The sequence below is a fragment of the Mchenga conophoros genome, linkage group LG2 (genome assembly GCF_057382185.1).
Source record: "Mchenga conophoros isolate Kocher_MC1m ecotype Shallow Benthic linkage group LG2, M_conophoros_male_GT1.1, whole genome shotgun sequence".
In the NCBI taxonomy this organism is placed as follows: Eukaryota; Metazoa; Chordata; class Actinopteri; order Cichliformes; family Cichlidae; genus Mchenga; species Mchenga conophoros.
In genome coordinates this window covers 18,385,746-18,410,397 of record NC_140527.1, presented here as the reverse complement: position 1 = coordinate 18,410,397, position 24,652 = coordinate 18,385,746, and the positions used below count along the sequence as shown (strand labels likewise).

Sequence of the window (24,652 nt, the reverse complement as noted above, 5' to 3'; positions counted from 1 at the left end):
GAACAAATCCAGTTATTGTGGCTCATTTAAATATTCTGCTCTTGAAAGTAATCTCTTACAAATACTTGTGTTGTTAGTCTACTGCAAAAACACTTTGTCCCTGTCTTTGAGTCCTAAACCTGAGCCTCTTCAGTTATTCCAGGAAATTTATAAAGACAGCTGAGTGTTTTGAGCTGCTGCAGACATCCTGTCCTGTCTTTGAAGGGACATTTTCATTATCACAACCTGTAAAACACCTGTGATGAAGGAAGACATTTTGTAGTCCATCTTCTGCACTTTGTAGTTTTAACACCGCAGCCCTTCAGCCTTACGTAATTAAGGAGACTAGTGTGTCTCAGCACACCACACGTCTATTTTTCTCATCATCTCTTTCATTTCATGACCTTTACAGGTTAAAAGGAGGAGAAGACAGGATGAACTGACCTGCTGCCTGTAGCTTTGCCTCCCTGAGAAACTGGGTAATGACCTCTCACCTTTAACTTAAAGATAGATCGGTCAATTATCTTGTGGTCAACATTTACTTCCATTGCTGATCAATCTCTGATCACGGTCCAGCTTTCTTTATGCAGTGTTTATACTGTGTAAATATGGCGGATTGTACACAGTTTTTATACCGCAGAATTTACACATAATATAAGTGTTCGCTTTTATACTGTGGTACTGTTTATATATTGTAGTATTTGTGGGTGTAGTGTCACAGTAACGCTGAGTGTAAACGTCTGCAGCGATAATCAAGTTAAATAAAGGGTCCTCGTGCATTAGCAGCATTTAGCCTGTTAGCTCACACAAAGCCCCGCTGCTTTTAGCTGATGTTAGCACACGAATCAGGTGAGGCTCGTGATCTGCGTGAGGCTGACGCGTACCTGTGTGACAGGTGTTTGTTTGGATGAGTGATACTAGCTTTTGTTCTCTCAGAAATTACTAAAATGGTTAGCTGTAGCACGGGTTAGCTCCTCTGTCACGTCCTGTTAATAAAATTACCAAATAAATGCAAATAAAATTATCCACCATATGACGTAATGACGTTTTACAGCTGTGCAGCTCACCTTCATCCTGGTCATACATGTTTATCTCCTGAAAACTTAAAACCACAACAACCACAAAACGTTGCGATCACCGCGCGCCCCGGAAACGTAGGTCACTTCTGCTTTGTTCTTCTTTGTTAGTAATAGGCAGAGGTGAAACACTACTGCCCCTCACAGGCTGGATGCTACAACTGCACAAATCCTCAGGCTTGCTCTCAAGTCAATGTCGTGTGTGTTTTTATTTGTTTGGTTTTCCAAAAAACGTTCTTTATTTATCTTCAAATATTTTATTGTGAAGCACAAGTAACAACTAGAAAAATTTGCATTTCCTGCGAAAATGCTGTGTGGATGCTTTAAAGCTGAAGCTGTATGCAAAAACTAGCTGAAAAAGCTGAAAAGTTGCAGAAATTGTAAAAACTTTGCAGAAGCAAAGGAACTTTGCTAAAATGTAATAACTTAGCAGAACTGCAATATCTTAGAGGAAACATAATACTTGGCAGAAATACAATAGCATAGCAGAACTTAGCAGAAATATTGTAACTTACCAGAAACATGATAACTTCTCAAAAATACAAGACTTTAGGAGAAATAGTATAAGATAACAGAAAGAATATATTTAGCCAAAAATACTTGAACATTACAGAAACACTATGATTTAGAAAAATAGTACAACATAGTAGAAATACTGTGATTTACCAGAGACACTGTGATGAAGTATGAATATTGTAATTTTAAATTAATACTATGTTTTAGCACAAATACTATCATTTGGCAGAAATACTATATTAAGCACAAATCCTATAAAAAGCACAAATAGTATGATTAAGCATAAATACTACATTTAGTAGAAATACTATGTTTTAGCACAAATATTATAAAAAGAAGAAAAACTATATTAAGCACAAATCCTATAAAAAGCACAAATACTATATTAAGCACAAATCTTATAAAAAGCACAAATACTATATTAAGCAATATAAATATCCCATAAAAATCCTTTAAAAAGCAAAAATACTGTACTATGATTTGGTAGAAAAACTATAATTAATCAGAAATACTATATTTGGCAGAAATACTATATTTAGCACAAATCTTATAAAATAGCAGAACTAGTAATAACTTAAACAGAAAAATTGGAAAAGCAAAATGGACAGCTGATTTTTGCAGTCTATTTCTCGTAGTGCGGACTCCCCTCAAACAAATGGCCGTAATTTCCTAACCGTAGAGGCTAGAACGGTCATTCTTAGACCATTTTGTTCAGAAGAGATGGGGGAATCTTCCAGTGTTGACAATTTATCATTAAAATCTGAATTATTAAAGATATTTGACTTGTAATGCACCATAACTGAGTAGAGGCGAAGCAAAAACTGCCTTGACTTGCCCTCAAACAACGCTTTCTAACTCTAAATCTATTTGGAGTATCAATATCATTCTTTCACCGTAAGAGACAGCAGGCTTTGGTGAACAGTCATGGAAATTTTCAGGTCTCTGTGGAAATCCAACAAAAAGTTATGACAAGAGAAAAAAGTGGTTCATTTCCAGAGTTTGAAATCTGAGCGAAGGACAAATTTCCTACCCTCAAACAAGTCTAACTCATTTCAGAACGGTAATAGGTGAGAAAGAAATTCTTGAATTGTGAGCGTCAGGAGTGTCTGAAGATATACTGGGACAAGCCTCATGTCTTAAGTTTGTTTCGTTAAGGAGATATGATGATTCGAATATGCCTCTCATTACAGAAATCAAGCGGTGATTTTGAACAAACTCTCCATTGACTTTCTATGGAGAGTTTTCCGACTTTGTGTTGGTCTGAGGAGATTTGCAAAGATCCTATAAGTCCCACAACAATGATAGTGACATTTCCTGAAAGCCAGCAAAAATACCTACATTTTGATGTATAATTTGTGGAAGTTGAGTGAAAATTGAGCAAGTAGCAAGAAGTTGTTCGGACATGAAGAGAAAACTGCACACTGGAAGCCAAGAGTATAGCAACCATAACAACGCATGTATTTTGTGAAAAATCACAATTTGGCAACTCAAAACTTTAAGAGGAATAAAAGTAAAACGGTAAAAGCTTTGAAAAAGCTGATTTATACCTGAATAGCCCAATAATTTGAGAACATTTTAAAGTTTGAATGGTTGTTCTACGTGAAAATATGAGGAAGTAGTTAAGTTTCAAAAACAAGCAAATTTTAGCAGAATTGCAGAAGTTTCCCATTCATTTCAAATTAAAGGAAAAAAGCTTAATATTTTAAAAAGTATAATAGTGAAAAATACCAAAAGATATAGCCATCATTAACAGAAATAGCAGAATAGTTTAAAATTTGAACGGTGAAAATAGCACAAAAATTGTGGAAGTAGATCCACGGCGAAAAGTGTACGGAAACACCAAGAAGGAACTCAATAGTGTGGAGCATCCACACAATTACAAATTGCCCCATAGGCTGACATTGCTTCCTTTTTATATTTTTATCATCAAGAAAGGGGGAAAACAAACAAAAAACAAAACACACAACCAAGAAAGTGGAAAGTAACAAAAAGGGTAGCCAAAAAACAAGGGGGAAAAACACCCCTCCCACACAATTACCTTATCCCAGAGTGCTATCAGCTTATTGTAACCTATGGTGAAGTCCACACAGTAGCTCTCACTTGTTCATAATTTCCAGATGCTCAATAAGTGGCCCCCAAATCTGATCCAAGTCCTCCAGTTTGTCCTTTATAACGAAGCGGTTCCTTTCCAGGTGAAGAGTATCTGTCAGCACGGAAATCCAGGCTTTCAAGGAGGGCACTTCTTTTCCCTTTCATAGCTTAACCTACCCATTCATTCACTTCCGCTTATTCCTTTTCAGGTTTGCTGGAGCCTATCCCAGCTGTCTTAGGGCGAAAAGGAGGGTACACCCAGGACAGGTCTCCAGTCGGTTGCAGGGCTGACACATAGACAGGGGACAACCAATCGCACTCACATTCACTCCCACATGTTGTGGGCCTGATCTCTGAGAACATCGAGAAGGCCTGCCCGGAGGAGATTAAGAACCTGGAGAACTGGTGCCAGGAGAACAACCTCCTCCTAAACGTCAGCAAGACTAAGGAGCTGATCATAGACTTCACTACAAAGCAGGCAAGGAATTATGAGCCCCTGATCATCAGTTTCCGGTACCTGTGTATCTACATCACTCTGTCATGGTCCTGTGACATCAATAGGGATGGGTATTGTTTAGGTTTTATCCGATACCAGTACCAAACCGGTACATTTGAAACGGTGCTGGTGCTTAAACGGTGCTTGAACTGGTGCTTAAAGAATGGAGAACACACACTTTGTCCAAAAACCTCTCATGTTCAGCTGTTTTTTTTTTTGTTTTGTTTTTTGTAAAAAGATAACAATGTTAGCCTTTTCTGCAGCTATAGGGGATTTATGGTATCACTCTTGGCTGGAAGCAGTGCTTAATCAATGGGGGAAAAAAACACCAACTTTGTCCAAAAACCTCTCATGTTTAGCTGTTTTCCACTTTTTCTTTGGTCATTTTAGCCTTTTTGGCCAGAGTGAAGGGAGCATCTGCCATCAAAAAAGAAGACAGGCGCATGTAACTACGACGGTGTTTGCTAGTTCACCTTACATGCATTAATGTAATAACGTGGTTAGCCTACTCAACGTAAATTACACACGAACAACATTAAGCTACTCACGCAGAGAAGAACGGCTGCTGCTGCCATCATCATCCGTCATCATTTCTGCTACACTGGCAGCGCTAGGGGTCAGGACTCTCCTCTTCGGGTTCTTGGGGGATGTTGCTAACTTCACATCTGATAACAGGCACCACACCCGCAGTAGATGTGCTCAGTGTGAGGTCTCGCAGCAAGCTATCAAATACGGTGCATTTCTCGGCTTTTAACAAAATGCTATACGTTGCCAGGTGTTTCATCAGATTCGAGGTGTTACCTCCTTTGCACAGTATCACCATAAAGCACTTGTTGCAGGCTGCTGAGTTTGCATCTTTTGCTGTGAAGTACAGACAGACTCTTAACTGCTTCGCCTTGGGCGTTTTTAATCTGTAGCTCTGCTCTAAAAGAACGTACGTACCTGGGCCCGCCTACTATCCTCGGAAAGGTAAAATGATTGGCTAGAATCTAAAGTGGATGACATCTCAGAAAAAAAAAAAAAGCACCAAAATAAAGCACTGAAATGTGTGTGCTTTTGGGTCTGGTTACTACAGTTTATGTCAGAACCGGTGCCATTACCGGTACCCATCCCTAAAGAGCAGCTCGCCTCGCAGCTATTTATTCCCATGATAGTTACAGTTTACACAATAAAACACAAACAACTCCCACCGTAGAACCCCCTTGGTTGCAAAAGACAAGGTACTGCGTGTGCGTGTGTGTGTGAGACCTCCTGCTCACCAAAAGGATCATAAAAGCAGGAAGCTTATACACAAGAAACAGATCTTTCAAATAGGATGTATCAATAATATACACATACAGTTCTTACACACACACTGGACATTCTGGACATTGTTTTCACTTCATCACTTAAATCACTTTAAGCATATTTGCACTGCAGAAGACATAATGTGGATTGCACAACACTGGACATTATATTCTTCATTTCCAGTTAATACTTGTACAGCTGCTGTTATTGTGTATATATATTTATTTATATTTCTTCATACATTCTTATATAGTTCTATATTGTGTATTTTGTTGTACAGTTATTTTATTTTCAACTTTAATTTATATATTTTATCTTATTCTTTCCCAGTTAAATTTACCCTTCATTCTAATTTGTGTTGTACAGTTATTTCCTTTTTAACCTTAATTTATATTTTATTCCTTCCTAGTAAAATTTACCCTTTTTAATTTTTCACATTTATTTCCCTTTTTAATTTTTCATATTTATTTCCTATCTTATTCATAGCCTTTTCCTTTTTTGTTTTCTTTAGGTCACGAGCAGTTGTCCAAGCATTTCACTGCATATCGTACTGTGTATGACTGTGTACGTGACAAATAAAATTTGAATTTGAATTTGAAAATTTTAATAAAACCTCACCCCAGCACCAGAGTGACTGGAGAGATGGTCAGAGACAAAAGAATGTCTTTGATCCTACTGCTTGAACCAAGACTTTACAAATTTAAGAAACTCAATGACAACATTCAACAATTTGACTTAACAGGAAGGTTGGAGATTGGCCTATAAATAGCTGAGACAGTCTAGAGATGGCTTTTTAAGTAAAGGTTTAACTACAGCCAGCTTGAAGGCCTGTGGTACATAGCCAATTATTAGAGATTTTATTGAGATCCTGTTTCTCTTTATTTCTCTTTTTCTAGTTGCTTCCGTACGTTTTGTGCCGCTTAACTAGTCCCTCAGTTTTTATGAGTGTGTGTGAATGTGTGTGAATGTGTGCGTGAATGGGTGGATGACTGGATATGTAAAGCGCTTTGGGGTCCTTAGGGACTAGTAAAGCGCTATATAAATACAGGCCATTTACCATTTACCATTTTATGCCCATTCAAATTTTTACAGTTTCTGTCAATTCTGCTCTTTCCAGCTATAAATTTTGGTGGTTATAACTGTTATATTTTTTGCTATGTTAATTTTTTCATGCAGTTTCTGCTCCCATTGAAGTGGATAGCAGACATCCCATAAAATGCTCTAAGTGGCATATTTTTGAAGCTTAACTGCTTCCACATACTTTCTCCTAGAACCACCATTCCACCTTTAAACTGTTCTCCTGTTCTTCTTTTACTACTGTCTAATTCAGCTTTTCTATAAGTTCTACCGTTTCCCTTAAATTAATTTTTAACTTTCGCATGAATTATGAGGTTCTCTAGCATATCGAGACCACACTGTTACATATTCCATATGTACGGGGTACGACCCCCCTTGGTCGTGGCGTGTGGATATTTCTTTAAGACACCCCGGCACGCCCGGCTACGTCCCACAGCTTACGTATAAAACAGCTGTGCAGACGTGACACCGGTGATCGTTGATCTCCACTTGTTGGCTGTCTCCCAGCCTTAAAGTACGCAGCCTCAACGATCCTCAAGGGCCGCGTACTCAAAGACCGCTAAGGCCGGAAGTGCGAGGCTTGTGAAATGGGACAGTCTAGCCTCCGTTGCGCTGATACTGTTGTTTGTCAATAAAGTTAAAAAAAAAAAAAGCCTCCGTTGCGCTGCGCAGGTTGCCTAGCAACCATGATACTAATCACTGGAAACGTGTCATACAGCTTTGTTTGACAGAAATGAAGGAGAAAATTGTTTGTTTGTTTCTACATGAGCTTTGATCATTGTCAGAGTATTTTTGTTTTTAAAGGTTTTATTATTCATATAATAATCAGCTAAGAGTGTTTATATTTCTGTTCTGTACTCAACCAGCTGCATATTTTAATTGCTGGCTCCCTACTCTATAACGGAAACTGTTTGCCTTCACATTATCAGTCTTTGCCTTCACATTGTCACTGTTTGCCTTCACACTAGCAGGAAACCGCCACCCACGAGTAAGAAACAACCTTGTAGAGAACACGAAGTTTTTTGATCAACCACACCTGTTTTCTTGACAAGATAAGGATGATATTTCCTTTTTTGTATGCTTCATGATGTGTATAAATAAAGCCAGACTGCACCAAGGAGGTGTGTGAGTCTCTCCCTGAGTCTCTCACCCGTGCACGTTTAAAACTGCTCTAAGTGTCTGAGTGATATTTCATTGCATCTGAGTACTTGATAAAAGAATATCTCTAACATTTAATTGGTCCTTCGAGCCGGAGGGACATTGATATTTTTTCAATGCTCCAATAGGAAACCTTCATCAAGTCCTGACGTTGTGAGAAGCCCACGCTGTCAACTCCTCTCCAGGCAGAGGATAAAGTCCAGAAACGTGACGTTCGGGTTCTGGCCAGCGTTCTTATAAGAGGTCCACGACTTCAGGGGTTGATGAAGGAAACCAAAGCAACCACACAATAACTCAGGTGAATATTTAGCACTCACTCACATCTTGCGAAAAACGACTGAGGCAACCTGTGGTCTGTACATAAAATAGTTTCCCGTCAAAATATGACAGCTTAGTAACAGTCTCGTCTGAAAAAGGACTGGTAGAAAAGTTACGCAGCTCGCCTGAAAGAGGGCTTGGAGCAAGCTTTATGTCAAAATACGACAGGATAGTAACATTCTCGTCTGAAAAAGGACTGGTAGAAAAGTTACACACAGCTCGCCTGAAAGAGGGCTTGGAGCAATGTAGAAAGACACAGTGTTGCCCAGAATAATACTCATTACGCGTATGATCTGTTGTTTTACTGTTTTGTTGGTGGAGTAAGTTGATTTTACAGCACATTAAGGAGGCTGAACTACTCCACCGAATTGTTTATCGTTGGTTGCTCGAGTTCTGGTGGAACGGGAAAAGGTTGCGTTTCATCACATAAAATTGACACCGCTTTCAAGGCTAGCTTGAAAGTAGAAGGCCGTGTCAATAGCCTCTCCCATTCCTCGTGCCAGAGAAAGCACCACGGGTGTGTATGTGTGTGTGTGTAAACGTAAATATATCTATGAGCTAATAAAAAATAATAAGAAAGAAAAATGGGTGGCTAGAGAAAAAATGTCCAGGCGCCGGACAAACTGCAGTGACTGATAAAACCCTTATTAAGTGTCTGAGTGATATTTCATTGCATCTGAGTACTTGATAAAAGAATATCTCTAACAATCATTCTCTGTAAGATTAAGCTCAGCTATTGAACGGTGTGTGGAGGTATGTAATAACGACAGGAGAGGTCTCAGTGTCTCACTCCAACTTTATTAACTGACTCTCAGAACTTCACATATAGTGAGCGCCAAAATCTCAACCCCAATACTTCCCTTCAACTTGGGTGTGAGTGGAGCCACCTGGTGGTCTGCCACACATACCCCCCCCCCCCCCCCTGAACACACAGTTAGGTCTCTATTCAGTCCAGGACCCTGGGTCTAAGCAAACGACCCGAACGACTGAACCTGGGAGGGAGAGAACAGGCAGAGGAAGGTCCATCCTGTGAATGAGGCTGATGAAGGCGAGCAGGAAAGGCAGATGGAGGCTCAAACGCCGGTGGTCCGGGGGTAGTCCTGGGGGGAAAACCAGAGTCTGTCAACCCCATCGAAGGAGGGCGGCCACGGCGAGGGGCCTGGGCCGGCACTACATTACTGTCCGGAAGAACATGTGCAGGTTTAAGTCTGTCAACACACACAGTCTCCCTTCGACCTCCAAAATTCAAAACAAAATGTTTCTGGCCCGGTTCAATAACCCTGAATGGGCCGTCATACAGCGGCCGCAGCGGTGTCCTGCGGGCATCGTGCCTGACAAAAACAAACTTAGCAGTCTCTAAAGTCTTTGGAACAAAGGTGTCAGGCACGGTGTCAGGAAAAGGATTTTCGGGCAAGAATTCTCCAGGCACGCGGAGGGGCTGACCAAACACTAGCTCAGCTGGGGAAGCACCGAGGTCCTCCTTAACCGCAGAGCGCAGCCCAAGCAAAACCCACGGGAGGCGGTCAACCCAATTGCCATCCTTTAAGGAGGCGCGAAAAGCAGCCTTAAGCGACCGGTGGAACCGTTCACACATCCCATTAGCTTGCGGGTTGTATGCGGTTGTGCGGTGGACTTTAGCCCCCAGTCCATCAGCCATGGCCGACCAAAGCACGGAAATGAACTGGGGGCCTCTGTCTGACGTAATGTCCGCAGGTGGGCCGAAACGCGAGACCCAGCTTGACAAAAACGCCTTGGCCACCACTGCTGCAGTAGTGGACGCCAGGGGGACCGCCTCCGGCCACCTGGTGGTCCGGTCAACAACAGTCAAAAGGTGCGTAAAACCTTGTGACTGCGGCAGAGGACCCACCAGATCGACATGCACATGATCGAAACGTTTGCCGGGTATGAAGAACGGCTCCAGGGGCGCCTTGGTGTGTTTATGAACCTTCGCACGCTGGCAGGGAATGCACGCCGACGCCCATTCCTTAACAGATTTGCGAAGGCCTGGCCAAACAAATTTAGAGCTGACCAGTTTAACAGAGGCCCGGACCCCTGGATGAGAGAGAGCATGTACCGAGTCAAAAACTTGACGACGCCAGGAAGCGGGAACCACTGGGCGAGGGCGGCCGGTGGAAACGTCACAGACGAGGAGGGGACCACCGTCCTGCACAGGTCTGTCCTCTAGTATGAGGCCTGTCTGGGTGGATTTAAGCGCGAGGATGTCCGGGTCACTGCTGTGATCGGCAGCCATGGCGGAGTAGTCTATGCCGAGAAAGACGGGAGAAACCAGCGCACGGGACAAACAGTCAACCACATGATTGGATTTACCAGCCACGTGCCGAATGTCCGTGGTAAACTCAGAAATGGCGTGCACTCCATGGATCAGAAACCTTGGACATGGCAAACGTCAAGGGTTTGTGGTCCACGTATGCGGTAAAGTGACGACCCTCGAGAAAAAAACAGAAATGACGAGTCGCCAGGTGGAGCGCCAGTAGCTCCCTGTCAAAAACACTGTAATTGCGTTCGCTGTCACGTAGCGTACGGCTGAAAAAGGCGAGCGGTTGCCAGACACCCGAGATTCGCTGTTCCAGCACTGCACCCACCACTATGTCCGACGCATCGGTGGTCAACGCAATCGGCGCTGAGGGGGATGGGTGGGCCAGAAGGGCAGCATTAGCATTAGAAAACGCTTGGATGCTTTCCGGAAACCAGTCAACGGAGTCATTAGCTTTCTTACCTTTTAACGCCCCATAAAGGGGCTTCAGCAGATGTGCCGCTTTGGGGAGAAAACGGTTGTAAAAATTCACCATCCCCAAAAATTCCTGCAGTGCCTTAACATTCGTGGGACGCGGAAATTCCGAAACAGCTCGGACTTTGTCAGGCAACGGAACCGCGCCCTCGGCGGAAATACGCTGCCCAAGAAAATCGAGAACGGGCAACCCAAACTGGCATTTAGACGGATTAATAATCAGTCCATGCTCCGCCAAACGCTGAAAAACCTGACGCAGATGGAACATGTGCTGCTCCTTCGAGCTGCTGGCCACCAGTATATCATCAAGATATACAAAAACAAAGGGCAGCCCGCGCAAGACCGAGTCCATCAACCGCTGGAAGGTTTGGGCGGCATCTTTCAGGCCAAACGGCATGTGCAGAAACTCGAAAAGGCCGAAAGGTGTAATTATGGCGGTTTTGGGGACATCCTCCGCGCGCACGGGAACCTGGTGATATCCCCGTACCAAATCGATCTTCGAAAATACCGAGGTCCCCGCAAGATGGGCGGAAAAATCTTGGATGTGGGGAATGGGATAACGATCGTTCTCTGTGACATTATTAAGACGACGGAAATCCCCACAAGTTCGCCACCGATCATCAGATTTAGGCACCATGTGTAACGGAGAAGCCCAGGCACTGTTCGAATGCTGCACGATGCCCAGACGCTCCATGGTGGCAAATTCTTCCCGAGCGACAGCCAGTTTGGCAGGGTCGAGGCGGCGCGCGCGTGCAAACACCGGGGGCCCTACTGTAGTTATGTAATGCTCCACCCCATGCTTCGTCACCGTGCTCGAGAAAGTGAGGACAGAGAGTGAGGGAAACTCAGAAAGCAAACACTGAAAAACGTCACCCGAATCTACTGAGTTAGCATGCACGACGGGCTGAGCACCCCGAGTCAAACAGGGTAATGAGGAAAATGACACAGCATCGATTAAACGTCTGTTAGCAACATCAACCAGCAGTCCGTGAGCACAAAGAAAATCAGCGCCTATTATAGGCACAGAGCTAGCAGCAACAACAAAGTTCCACTGAAAGTCACGGTCGTGAAAGCAAACAGTCGCCAACCTTTCACTGAAGGTTTTGATGGAAGAGCCATTAGCCGCTGTTAGCAATGGCCCGCAGCCCTCAGCTAGCCTGTCCGAGCCAGCCGGGGGAAGAAGGCTCTTCTGTGAGCCGGAGTCCACCAGGAAACGCCTCCCCGAGCGTGAGTCCTCTAAGGAAAGCAGCCTTTCCTTGTTGCCAGCAGTCGCGGCTGCTACAGAGTGCTGACATGCCCGTTTCCCTGGGTCTGGAAACTGCAAGGCGGGAGACAGCGCCGTGCCTTTGCTCCAAAACGCTGGTGATAAAAACAAAGCCCCTTTCCGCGGTGCCGCCGTGCAGCGATTCCGGCCACCGTGGACGAGTCGGAGGGCCCCTGGAGCATGGGTGAGGGGGCGGGGGAAAACGCTGGTGAGTCCTGAACAATCGCCTGGACGCCGAAAGTCCTGGTAGCCAGGAGGATGCGATCCGCCTCTTCTGCAAGGGAGCAGTAATCCTTCGTGGCCAATAGCGGGGAGTTGGCAAGGCCAGCGCGGACTGGAGCCGGCAGCTGTCGGAGAAAGAGGTGGGTGAAGAGAAATCCTCCGTCATCCGCGCCCAGCTCGAGAGCGGTGCCATCGCCCAAGCCCGCGAGGGAAAGGAGTTTCTCGGCCCGCTCAGCATCAGAGAGGGAGTAACGCCGCAGCAGCAGCGCCTTGAGGGCGGCGTACTTGCCTTGGGCTGGGGGGTCCCGGAGGAGAGTCATCGTGCGGCGGGTTGACAGCGGGTCAAGTGAGGCCACCACATGGTGGTATTTAGTATCGTCAGCTGACTCCACGAAGAGCAAACTGAGCTTCTACGTGCACGAACCATGAAGGAGGATCGTGAAGCCAAAAATCCGGCAATTTAAGCGCCACAGCAAATGCAGCCATCGGCGGAGGTGAAAGTCCGGCGGCAGCCGATGCTTCCAGGCTTCGTCGTCGAGCCTTAGCATGTTCGCTACAGGGGTCACCAATGTGGAGGTATGTAATAACGACAGGAGAGGTCTCAGTGTCTCACTCCAACTTTATTAACTGACTCTCAGAACTTCACATATAGTGAGCGCCAAAATCTCCACCCCAACACTTCCCTTCAACTTGGGTGTGAGTGGAGCCACCTGGTGGTCCTCCACAGGTGTATATTTTAAAGTAAAGGCTTTCAAACCAAGTTAGTACAAACGTCACTAATGTCACATAACTTTGCCGACATGTGGCCAACAATATTGTTTAATTTTCTTCGTTATTAAACATTTGCACATAAATAAGTGACATAATATTCAGTACTTACTTTTCACAGTTTACTCTTCGGCCGCTCCGCTTCTGCCGTCTGCGGCAGAATTCTCCACACCGACTGCCGCGCTATGAATTGTGGGATATACGGGACCACGAAGTCTACACTGCCACAGCCTTAAAATTCAGGGAAATGAAGGACGCATTTCAGGGCTGCATTTTGAATTGGGACAGCCTTGGGCGCGCCGCTGTGACGTAATCGGCCTTGAAATGCGTACTTTAAGGCTGCAGACCCTGAATTGGGAGACAGCCGTTGTATGTGTGTGCGAAAGAGTGCTTACCTTAAGAGTACTGTGTGTGTGTGCGTCTATTGGAGCGTGCTTCGGCATCCTCCGTGGGCGATGTATTTCTCTCTTCTAGGTCCCCTGGTAGCCCGCAAATGACTGTATAAAAGATGGACGACGTGACACCGCCTCCTCCCATTGTGCAAAAATGAAGCCAAAATATCCCGCCTGTGGAGGCTGCCTTCTTTCAAATTTGGAGCCAGAGTCTGCGCAGTAGTGACTTGAGGTGGAGCGACTGTGTAACGCTCCCGCCCACACACCCGCTGGATGTGACCGCAAACCCGCCCCTCTACACTTTTTACTTAGCCCAGCAACTCGAGTTTTTTGCTGGTTTATCGCGACTGACGACTTGTTTAATTAAGGTAAATACAACCATGTCACTCTTATAAAAAAGACACACAGCGTATAGTTCTAAAATCACTCTGTTGTTAATTCGTTCGCTAGATTAGCCGCTAGCATACGCACTGTGTTGGAGGCTTGTTGCTAGCTAGTTAGCGATGCTACACACCTGTTACTCTAATAGTCTGTGTTATTGAAGGATTCAGCACTTCTTAGGTTTTTTTTTTATCCATTTTTAGACAGCGATGAGATCAGCTGCACACTTTACAGAGGCCCAGCGTTGCTGTTAATATCAAAAATATAATGCTGTCCTTTGAGATTTTAACATAAGACTGTGAGTGTAATGGATCTAAAACTGTTTAAATCTTCAGAGCCCTCTACAGCCTGGTAACATGGAAACTTTAAAAACATCAGCAGAATGTTTCAGTAGTGTAGTGTAATTTGTTCTTTTCATTTCATAATAGAATCCATATTTTATCAACAGCTACATTCACCCTGGGGAGAAACTAGTGAGGGAGACCATCAGGACCAAGCTGGGTTTCCTGGGTCCAGAGGTTTGGAGAAACTTTTCTTTCATCACAGCTGTCCTGTGCCAGATGTTCTGTTGACCCACTGAGAGAGGCATCGTTTAAGAAACAACAGGAATACTGAAGCTCATTGCATTGATCAAGCAGGACTCATGATCTTCACCAGCAGCTCCCTCACAGGGAAATCTTCTGCATTCCTCCGTAGGCCCACCCCAGAAGATGGATAAACCCAGCATTTCATGAACACTGTGGTGGAGACTTTTGGTTTGTGTAATGTTATAAATACTCGGACACTCCCCAGAGGCTCTGGACTTTTACATAAAGATATTACATTCAGTCCTGTAGAAAGTTATATAATTATGTAGCCTGGGAAATGGTTAGCCACGCAGGACACAATTACTGGGGTTCTTAATGTGCAGTTTTATTGTCAATGACGACTGAATAAACAAAAAAAAAAAGTCCTTTGACCTTTACTTTTGTCAAACAGCGGCCATATGGACTTGTACTGAACATCTACAGCACGAGAGGTAACGTGGCAAAGTAACAGAATAACCTATTAAACAAAGATGCGCCACTACAATACAAGGAATAAAAGAAATGAAATGAAATACAAAATACAAAAATACGGCAGTGGCCTCTGTCTGTGCAGAACAAAATACAAAGAACTAAATCACACAAGGCTCCTTTAAAAAAATGTGGAAGGGTTACATACATGTTTATAAACACTTACATTCCACAGAAATCTCAGCTCACTTGCAATACTGGAGCACACAGATGATCTCGCAGCTTATCCCTTGCATGGAGAAAATGGCCGCTCCACGCTGCACATACAGGTCCTTTGCACCATACATTTAAGAAATACATCATCTTGTTAAAATACTGACGTTTTGCCACTGCACTACAATTATAACAATATGTTTCAATGAGTTATGTGCATATTTAACAATTCCTTACCAACAATTTAACTCCTTCACAACATTCCCGTTCCACATCCACAACAAAAAGAAAAGTAAACAGGAAGTCCCAAGATGCATTTCTTGTTAAGTTTTTTTTGGAAAACTGCAGTTAACCCTTAAGCACTGGCCCCCCCCAGTGACCACAATATGCAACTACACAAACCTATAAAATTAACAGCTTCAAGTGCACACAACATGCAGATAACCAAAGAAATAGCACAAGCAATAACATTAAATTACCCAATAACATTCTTGCCTTACCATACATGGAAACAAAGAAACAACATTTTAAGACCCCTTTTTGAACCTTAAATGGATATTTGTTTAACTGAAATCGAAAATATTATTATTAATTTACCACTCGGCTACATTCTCCCCTGCAATCAGTCAACGCCCTCGGTGACTACTAAACCTCGACTGAATGGAAAATCCCCCCGCAGTGTTGTGTTTTGTTTTGTTTTGTTTTTTTTTCCAAACAGAGCTGCCCCTAGACTTGTTCAAATCTGAGATGCCACGTCAGTGCTAATTGCTACAGCATTGCAGGCAGATTTGGGCAAATGAAACAGGTTTGAATGTGACCCTGCAGTACTCCGCTCACTTTTCCTGACAGCGGAAACAGGCTTAGAGCCTTTGCTACCCTCCACCTCAATCCTGGGCCTGAACTCTGGCCCAATGCAGTCGGAATCAGGGAAGTCACTGCCTCCGCCATCGGAACAAGTCCCCAAGTCTCTCTCTCTCTTAGTCATATCAGTAAAACTTGTTTCAGGTCCCTCTGGCCCGAGACCATCTGCCTGTGCTGACACTGGAAAAATGTCCCTCTCTGACCATAAGGACACTTGTGGCACATCTAACCGAGGTAGACGATCAACTTCCTCAACAATGACAAAATCTGGTTCAAATACCACTGGTTCCTCTCCAACCACTGGGTGAGCATTGGTTTGTAGTTTGGTTTGAGTTCTGGGCTTCTGACCCGGGGCTGCACATGGTCGCAGCTCTGACCTATGAACATTTTTCGTTGGCCCTCCTTCAAAAGGTTCCACAGTGTGTGTGGTGCCTTGGACATCCACTACTTTGTAAATAGTGGGCCCCCAAGCATCCTGGATTTTATGCCTCCCCAAGGGCCGATGGCGAAGAAAAACAAACTGCCCAATGTAAACGGGGGGGCAATGGACTTTCTTGTTTTGAAATGAAATCCGTTCTGCTGCTTTTTGTTCAGAATACTCTCTGGCTCGCGTGTGGGCCTGCTTAAGTCTCTCTTGGTGAACAGAGAGCCAGTTCTGACCGTTGTCTGATACACACTCACGGCCTAACAGTGCATCAACTGGAAGGCGAGGCTCAAAACCAAAAAGAAGATAGTAGGGTGAGTACCCTGTTGTTGAATGAGGAGTAGCATTATAAGCATACACAAGCTCAGGTAGATATTCTGGCCACCTTCTTTTCTTTTCAGGTGGAAGCGTTCTCAGTAAATCATGAAGAGTCCTGTTATATCTTTCACACTGAGCATTTCCTTGTGGTCTGTATGGAGTCATCCTGGTCTTTTTAACACCATACAACTTGCAAAGTTCTGCTATAATCTCGCTCTCAAAATTTCGTCCTTGATCTGAGTGGAGTCTTTCTGGCACTCCATACTTCATAAACCATTCCCTGAGCAAAACCTTAGCTGTAGTGTCGGCTTTCTGATCTTTAGTCGGAAATGCCTGTGTGAACTTTGTGAACACGTCAGTCACAACCAGCACACTTTCCCGACCATCTGATGCTGGTTCAAGGACAGTAAAGTCCACAGCTACTACCTCCAATGGCCTGGATGCCAGAAAGGCCTGCATGGGGCATTAATCTTTGGCTGCGGCATCTTAGACAAGACACACCTTTCACAGTTCTTAACCCAGTTCTCCACATCCTCATAGTAACCTACCCAAAAACACCTCCCCCTTAGCAGGTTCACTGTGCGCTCAATCCCCTGGTGCCCCATCTTGTTGTGGACACTCTCTAGGACCTGACCTTTGAGGCAAACAGGCAAAAGCAACTGCCATACTGGCCCATGGAGGGACTCTGGAACAACCCTGTACAACAAACCTTCCCTTTCCTGAATAAGGTTCCACTGTTTTAAAAGTCGTCTCACCAGGTTGGATAAGGCTGCCCTTTCCTTGTAACTAGGTTTCTTTCCACGATCCCAAAAGGTTCTGAACCCTGTGATGGTAGGATCACTGCCCTGAAATGCTAATAATTCCTCTCTGGTATAGCCTGGGAGCGTAGGAGTATTCCCTTGCTCTGTCACCACTCCTGAGCCTGACTCCCAAGCACGTATCTGTCTCACCTCATAGCATTCAAGACCTTTAGCTACAAGATCTGGTTCCAGAGCAGTCCCTCGCCTTACCAGGCTGCAGACAGGGACACAGTCATCAAATTCTGAATCTGGATCAACCTCCGGCTCCCCTGCAAACTTCTGCCTTGAGAGGGCATCTGCAGCAGCATTCGAACTCCCAGGTCGATACTTCACTTCAAAATCGAAAACTGACAACTGGGCGACCCATCTCTGCTCTACTGCGCCCAACTTAGCCGTTTTAAGATGGCAAAGGGGATTGTTGTTAGTGAGCACAACAAACTTCGAACCGAGTAAGTATCCCCTAAATTTCTCAGCAACAGCCCACTTCAAAGCTAGTAAGTCTAGCTTCATGCTGCTGTAATTACGGTCATTCCTCTCAGCCTGGCGTAGCCGACGACTGGCATAGGCTATGACTCGCTTTGTGTCACCCTGTTGCTGATACAATACCGCCCCTAAACCATTTTGACTGGCATCTGTTTCCAGTACGAAAGGCTGTGTGAAATCAGCAAAACCAAGAATAGGGGCAGAGGTAAGTTTTTCCTTCAACCCCTCAAAAGCTGAACTACACGTGGGAGTCCACATTGCATCAAAATGGCGGCCTGCCCATCCAGATTTCTTTGCACTTAAGCATTTGTTCACCAGGTCATGTAGTGGCCCTGCAGTCTGTGAGAAGCCTCTGATAAACCTCCGGTAATAGCTACAAAACCCTAAAAAAGACTGGAGCTCTTTGGCAGTGGTTGGAACCTTCCAGTCTTTAACAGCAGACACTTTGGATGGGTCCGTCCCCACCCCCTCAGCTGACACTTGGTGTCCCAGGAACTTCACTGTGTCCTGAAGAAAGGCACATTTTTTGAGCTTCACCTTAAGACCAGTTTCAGCCAAGCGTCTGAGTACAGTTTCAAGTCTTTGGAGATGTTCATCAAATGTTTCAGAAAAAACTAAAATGTCATCAAGATACACAAGTAGCATCTGGAAAATGAGGTCACTCATTGTTGCCTGCATGAGTCGCTGAAATGTTGCGGGCCCGTTACACACACCGAAGGGCATCCTTACGTACTCATAAAGGCCAAAAGGGGTTGTGAATGCTGTCTTGGGCCTATCACGTTCGTGCATGGCTACCTGGTGATACCCACTTGCTAAATCTATTGTGGAGAAGAACTTAGCACCCCTCAGCGCATCAAAGCTTTCATCGATTCTTGGGAGGGGAAAAGCATCCCGCCTGGTTTTTGAGTTGAGCTTCCTGTAGTCGACACACAGCCTCAGACTACCATCAACCTTTCTGACTAGCACTATTGGGGAAGCATATGGGCTAGAACTCGCTTTGATTACTCCCTTCCGTAACAACTTGCCAATGTGTTCTCTCACTTCATTGTATTGTGTGGGGGGAATCCGTCTGTAGGGCTGTGTCACAGGTATGTCATCTGTGAGGTGTATTTCATGTTGCACTTTGTCTGTGTACCCTAGGTCTTCATCTTCTGTTGCAAATACAAATGAATATTTTCCTAATAGCAAAGCTAGTTGTGCCTGCTCGTCTGTAGTACCACCAATCTTAAGTTTATGTAGAATGGATTGAACATCTGTGGGTGGTTCAGGCCGCGTGCTTACACTCACTTCATCTGTATCTGCTGAAATTCTCTGAAACTGAACTTTACACAACTGGTCATTGTCTACAGTGTCAACCTCAGTCAAAAGTCCAAGTCTAGTCCTGGGTTGCAACCAGATGTCTTCATCAGACAAGTTCATGACCTGAACAGGAAAAATATGCCTCTCTGATGTTATCAAGGTTGGCACAACTACCAAACCTCCAGGTAAAGGGGCATTGCCAGGTTCAAGAAGCATTAAAGGATCTTTTTCACTGACAGTTTTTAGCCCTTTGGCCATGATGGTAGCCGCAGATGAGGCTGGGACATGGACAGCATCTTTCCCAGCGAGCCTGGCACATGAAAGTCTGTTTGCTACACTAACCGTTTGTACTCGCTGAAAAGCCTGCCTCCAGTTACTGTCAAGGTTACCCTTCATTGTGGTTTCAAACTCTCCATGTACTAGTTCTTGGCACTTTTTAATTACATTCATTCCAAGGAGACAAGGCACAGAGCAAGACTGTGCTGAATCTCTGACTATAAGAAACCCCCTTTCTGGGATTGTCAGCCCCATCGCCTCTACTTCCAGCTCCACATAGCCTACATAAGGTATCTCCAGTCCATTAGCTGCCGTGATCTTCAGCCATTCAAAGGTAGAATGGATATTGGTGTCTTCTGCTGACCAGTGTTCGTTGAAAAACCCCTCTGAGATGGTACTCACTTGACTGCCAGTGTCGAGGAGACATGATACCTCCACTCCCTGTAGTTTGATTTCTACAGTCCTACATTCCCCAACGGCCCTCTCTAAAACTACATCTTTGTTCAGTGTTTTAGTTTGTGAGCCAGTTGCCTCCCCTCAAATTGTTTGGCTCATGACAACCGAGGGCTCCAGTTTTCCTGCCCTATTGGAGACACAGGAGCAGCATCACTAGACCCGAGTTTGATTTGTGGACATATCCTGGCAATATGCCCAACCCCTCTGCACTTAAAACAAATTGGCTGACCATCAGGTGTAAATGCAGGCTGTGGTTTAACTCTTGGCTTGGGGTCTGGGGGAGTCTGTGGGGCACGTCTACACAGTTCCGCTACAGCAGTTGATAGTGCAGTCAGTGCTTTTCCTAATTCTGCTAACTGCTCTCCCTGGTGGGCAACAGCCCGTTGCACTTCCTCTAACACTGAAGGGGGATCGTTGTTCGGAGCTGTTTTAGTTACCGAGCATTGGGCCTCTAAGGCTTCTGATTGAACCATGTGGCTTCTCAACCCTTTCGTGGAATGAGATCAGTAATCCTCCATTTCCCAAAGGAGAGCCTCATCCCTCACCTCTAGCAAACTAGAGTGTGGTTTCTCCCTGACCATTTTCCTTAGTTCACGCCTCAGAGTGGCATTCTTTAACCCTTCAATAAACTGATCCCTTAGGACAGTGTTCTCATCAGATATTGCATTTGTGGACTGTTTTACTACAGAGCTCAGTATCTGAGAAAGTGCATGGGAATAATCACGGAGATCTTCTCCATCTGCCTGCTTACGGTTGTAAAAAGACTGCAGAAGCTGTGTGACACTACGCCTCTCACCAAACGCATTTCTTAGATAGGCGAATAAATCACTTGGCCCAACTGATTGACCCCTCATACATAACCTCACTTCCTCAAGTGCTGGCCCACGCAACAATGAAAGTATAAAATCACACTGTTCCTCGGTGCTCTGTTCTCTGGACCTTGTCACTCTTTCAACCTCTTCAATAAATTCTTCAACAGACCTCCCGTCCTTTCCCAATTCCCCTGTAAAGACTTGGACCTGGCGTTCACGTGGAACACAAATGTATGAACGGTTAAGGGCACGACCAGCACTGTCCCTTTGAGCCCTTGTTTCATCAGTTAATCTGATAAGGTCATCCCTCAACCTCGTCAGCTCCTGAAGCTGGTTTTGTATCTCATCATCTGGAGCCCTACTTGGTCCTGCCGGCTCTAATGGGCCCTGACTGGATAAATCCCCACCACTGGCATTATCCCCAGCATCTGGAGCACTTGACATGGCGCTTCTAATTCAGTCCACAGTCCAAGCTTAAGCATAGATTAGCTATAATAAGGATGCTATGGGAAAAGTCCAGTTCAAGGAACAAGACTAATCTTGTTTGCTGCTATCCGATTGCCAGGTCCAGATGGGTTCTGTCCCAAGCGCCGCACCAGCAACTCTGCAGAATCACCACCTCCGCACGTCCTCCCGCAGTGATGGTTAATCCCTGTAGTCTTCACCACTGCCGTATTTTTTGTATTTTTAATAAAAAGGAAATAACATGCCACTGTGCCGCCAGTTAAAAGTTAGTGAACTAAAACTCTCCTTCTGCTGCACACCCCACTCCTGGTACCAAAATTATGTAGCCTGGGAAATGGTTAGCCACGCAGGACACAATTACTGGGGTTCTTAATGTGCAGTTTTATTGTCAATGACGACTGAATAAACTAAAAAAAATGTCCTTTGACCTTTACTTTTGTCAAACAGCGGCCATATGGACTTGTACTGAACATCTACAGCACGAGAGGTAACGTGGCAAAGTAACAGAATAACCTATTAAACAAAGATGCGCCACTACAATACAAGGAATAAAAGAAATGAAATGAAATACAAAATACAAAAATACGGCAGTGGCCTCTGTCTGTGCAGAACAAAATACAAAGAACTAAATCACACAAGGCTCCTTTAAAAAAATGTGGAAGGGTTACATACATGTTTATAAACACTTACATTCCACAGAAATCTCAGCTCACTTGCAATACTGGAGCACACAGATGATCTCGCAGCTTATCCCTTGCATGGAGAAAATGGCCGCTCCACGCTGCACATACAGGTCCTTTGCACCATACATTTAAGAAATACATCATCTTGTTAAAATACTGACGTTTTGCCACTGCACTACAATTATAACAATATGTTTCAATGAGTTATGTGCATATTTAACAATTCCTTACCAACAATTTAACTCCTTCACAACATTCCCATTCCACATCCACAACAAAAAGAAAAGTAAACAGGAAGTCCCAAGATGCATTTCTTGTTAAGTTTTTTTTGGAAAACTGCAGTTAACCCTTAAGCACTGGCCCCCCCCAGTGACCACAATATGCAACTACACAAACCTATAAAATTAACAGCTTCAAGTGCACACAACATGCAGATAACCAAAGAAATAGCACAAGCAATAACATTAAATTACCCAATAACATTCTTGCCTTACCATACATGGAAACAAAGAAACAACATTTTAAGACCCCTTTTTGAACCTTAAATGGATATTTGTTTAACTGAAATGGAAAATATTATTATTAATTTACCACTCGGCTACATATTTAAAAATATCTGATCCTCTCTGGTTACTCTGGTATGAATAACTCTGAATTACTTTATGGTAAATAACACACTATCTGCAAAAAACTGTGAAAGAATTCCAGATCACAAGTTTGTAGTTCAACACACAAGTGACGACCTTTGACCTTCATCAGGTTTTATTTAATTGTGTCAGAAAACTCAAACCTGCCCTTCATGCAGCTGAGTACATCAAGTGTTTAAAACGGAAGCTATGCAGGTCTGAGATCAGCAGCTCTGTGAAACACCAAACTGAGGTCCTGTTAATGCTGATATATAGTGACACAGTTACAGGGGTGATTAATCCTTTTGTTTTTTTGTCTTTAACTTTATTAATAAAACAGCTGCAGCTTTCACTATAGCACGTGTGGTACTTTAACCTTTGTATTGTTTTCATCAGTTCGTTTTGCAGTTAACATGTGAACATGTTGGATGATCTGTCTGCTGTCACTGGGTGGTGCTGAGGTCTGAATCTGAGGGCAGCTCCTGTAATCACAAAGAGAACAGAACCATCAAACTCAAATGTAAATTTTATCCCTCAAAATTGAAATAAAGCTGATTCTTCTGTCCTCACACACTCAGGATCTGAAGTTCTTCTCTTACAATTTTTTCAGTATTACAGTACACTACAGTACTTTAATCCATAGTTCCTGATTAATGAGGAGTTACTGAAGCACAAGCTTTTAAAAAAAATGTTACTGTCTTTACAGATGTGGCAAGAGACTGAAAACATGCTGTTGTTTGCACATATTTAATACTCAGCTCTGCACAGGAGCTGCAGCAGGGTGCGTCCTGTTGCTTTTACAGTATAATACTTGTAATAAAAGTACAGTAACAGTAATTAGTGACTGAGTAGTCCGGGGCGTTTCTCTTGATTTCTTTAGACAGGGTAAATTCATTCACCTGCACGGATCAGCTAAATTTAGCTTACTTAAAAAAAATTATCTTTTTCTGTCAGACCTGATGAGAGCTGTTAACGAACTCCGTGAGGAGGTCAGAGCCATCCGCAATACTGGCTGCAATGAATCGGTAGATGCTGGGGTACTGCCTCTGGATTTGCCCTTGCACAACATTGAGGAGCTAAACAATGCAGAGGCATCTCTTCAATCACAAGAGGCAAATAAGGCAATGGTAAGTATATAAAGGTTATGTACACTTTGTAACTATAAAGTATAATAGCTGTCAGATGTGATTTAAATACATAAAGACGGCCTGTTGATTAAAACACACAAGCACTTGTGTACACATTTAAGACATGAGACACGCTAATTCCATCTCTTAAAATGTGTCTATAGGTGAGACGCTTTGCCTTGATTGGAGGGACCACATTGGAGGTGCGAGTCCGCCGTGTAATGGCTTATGCCATTACAAACCAGCTGGCCTCGGTACTAAACTGGGCAGGGAAAAAAACCAAGGACCAGACAAAGCAAAAAATGGCATTTAAAGATACAGTGCTCTGCAGATGCATATTTGGTAAGCTTTACCGTTTTTTTGCTATATTACTTTGTCTTTCTCAATAACAAGACTTTCATGTCCGGTTAATCTGGAGATGGAGTCTTTGGTCTTTGGCTTGTTTAGTCCTCGGGTTGTAGTTTGTACAGCCCGAGGACCCCATGTTTATTTTGTTTTAAAGGATACACGGCACACCATGCTAAGACTTATCACTTTTTCCGCTCATAGCTCTTTGGGAATCAAATGCAGCAGTTTGTAGATTTACGCCTGGTGACTTTCATGTTTATCAGCCTAGAAGTTTACATACTTTCTCCCCGCTGAAGACAGTTAAAAAGAGCTTACTCATGTGCTCTAATTCACTTTTGTGTGTGTGTGTGTGTGTATTTTTGTCCTAGATGGCCTGACGCAGCAGTTAGGGGCAAACTCTATGTCCGAGTTTGTCTTTGCACAAGCAGTGCAGAAATGGCTCCGATACGCTTCAGATCGTTTGGGTGGCGCAGGACGCACATCATGCATCCCCATCCCAGAGTAAAAATTACAAACTTCTGTGAAACATATAAATGTAAATAGGAAACTGTCTTTTAATAAAGTATTCAGCAAATGAAACATGCCTATTGTCCTTTTTTTGTTTAGTTTGTTTCTCTGTTACATCACATGCAATGCTTTCTTATTTTAGGATATTAATATTGACATGATACATTGTGAGACATTTGGGGTTT

At 43.9% G+C, this 24,652-nt stretch overlaps 2 protein-coding genes across 4 annotated transcripts in view; one reads left to right on the top strand and one right to left on the bottom strand.

Annotated features, from left to right (window-relative positions):
- polr2b (RNA polymerase II subunit B) overlaps positions 1-1,182 on the bottom strand; it is a 32,611-nt gene extending 31,429 nt beyond the window's left edge. For both annotated transcript variants that reach the window (XM_085287193.1, XM_085287183.1), the window contains exon 1: positions 1,047-1,182. In XM_085287193.1, coding sequence (XP_085143319.1) covers positions 1,047-1,065 — 19 coding nt within the window. In that variant the 5' untranslated portion in view covers positions 1,066-1,182. The remainder of the gene's footprint in view (positions 1-1,046) is intronic.
- LOC146581824 (uncharacterized) lies at positions 331-24,652 on the top strand. 2 transcript variants are annotated; one of them, XM_085287217.1, is made up of 5 exons: positions 331-458; positions 3,872-4,140; positions 23,440-23,612; positions 23,777-23,954; positions 24,329-24,652. In XM_085287217.1, the coding sequence occupies exons 3-5, from the start codon at positions 23,445-23,447 to the stop codon at positions 24,463-24,465; spliced, it is 483 nt and encodes a 160-aa protein (XP_085143343.1). In that variant the 5' UTR covers positions 331-458; positions 3,872-4,140; positions 23,440-23,444; the 3' UTR covers positions 24,466-24,652. The 2 variants fall into 2 exon arrangements, with proteins under 2 accessions (XP_085143343.1, XP_085143352.1); XM_085287226.1 differs by lacking the exons at positions 331-458; positions 3,872-4,140 and adding an exon at positions 7,823-7,978.

Bases quoted from the DNA above. Each gene is read 5' to 3' on its own strand.
- LOC146581824 (XM_085287217.1), top strand. From the start codon at position 23,445: ATGAGAGCTGTTAACGAACTCCGTGAGGAGGTCAGAGCCATCCGCAAT. The intron at 23,613-23,776 runs GTAAGTATATAA...ATGTGTCTATAG, and splicing joins AAGAGGCAAATAAGGCAATG to GTGAGACGCTTTGCCTTGAT. The intron at 23,955-24,328 runs GTAAGCTTTACC...TTTTTGTCCTAG, and splicing joins GCTCTGCAGATGCATATTTG to ATGGCCTGACGCAGCAGTTA.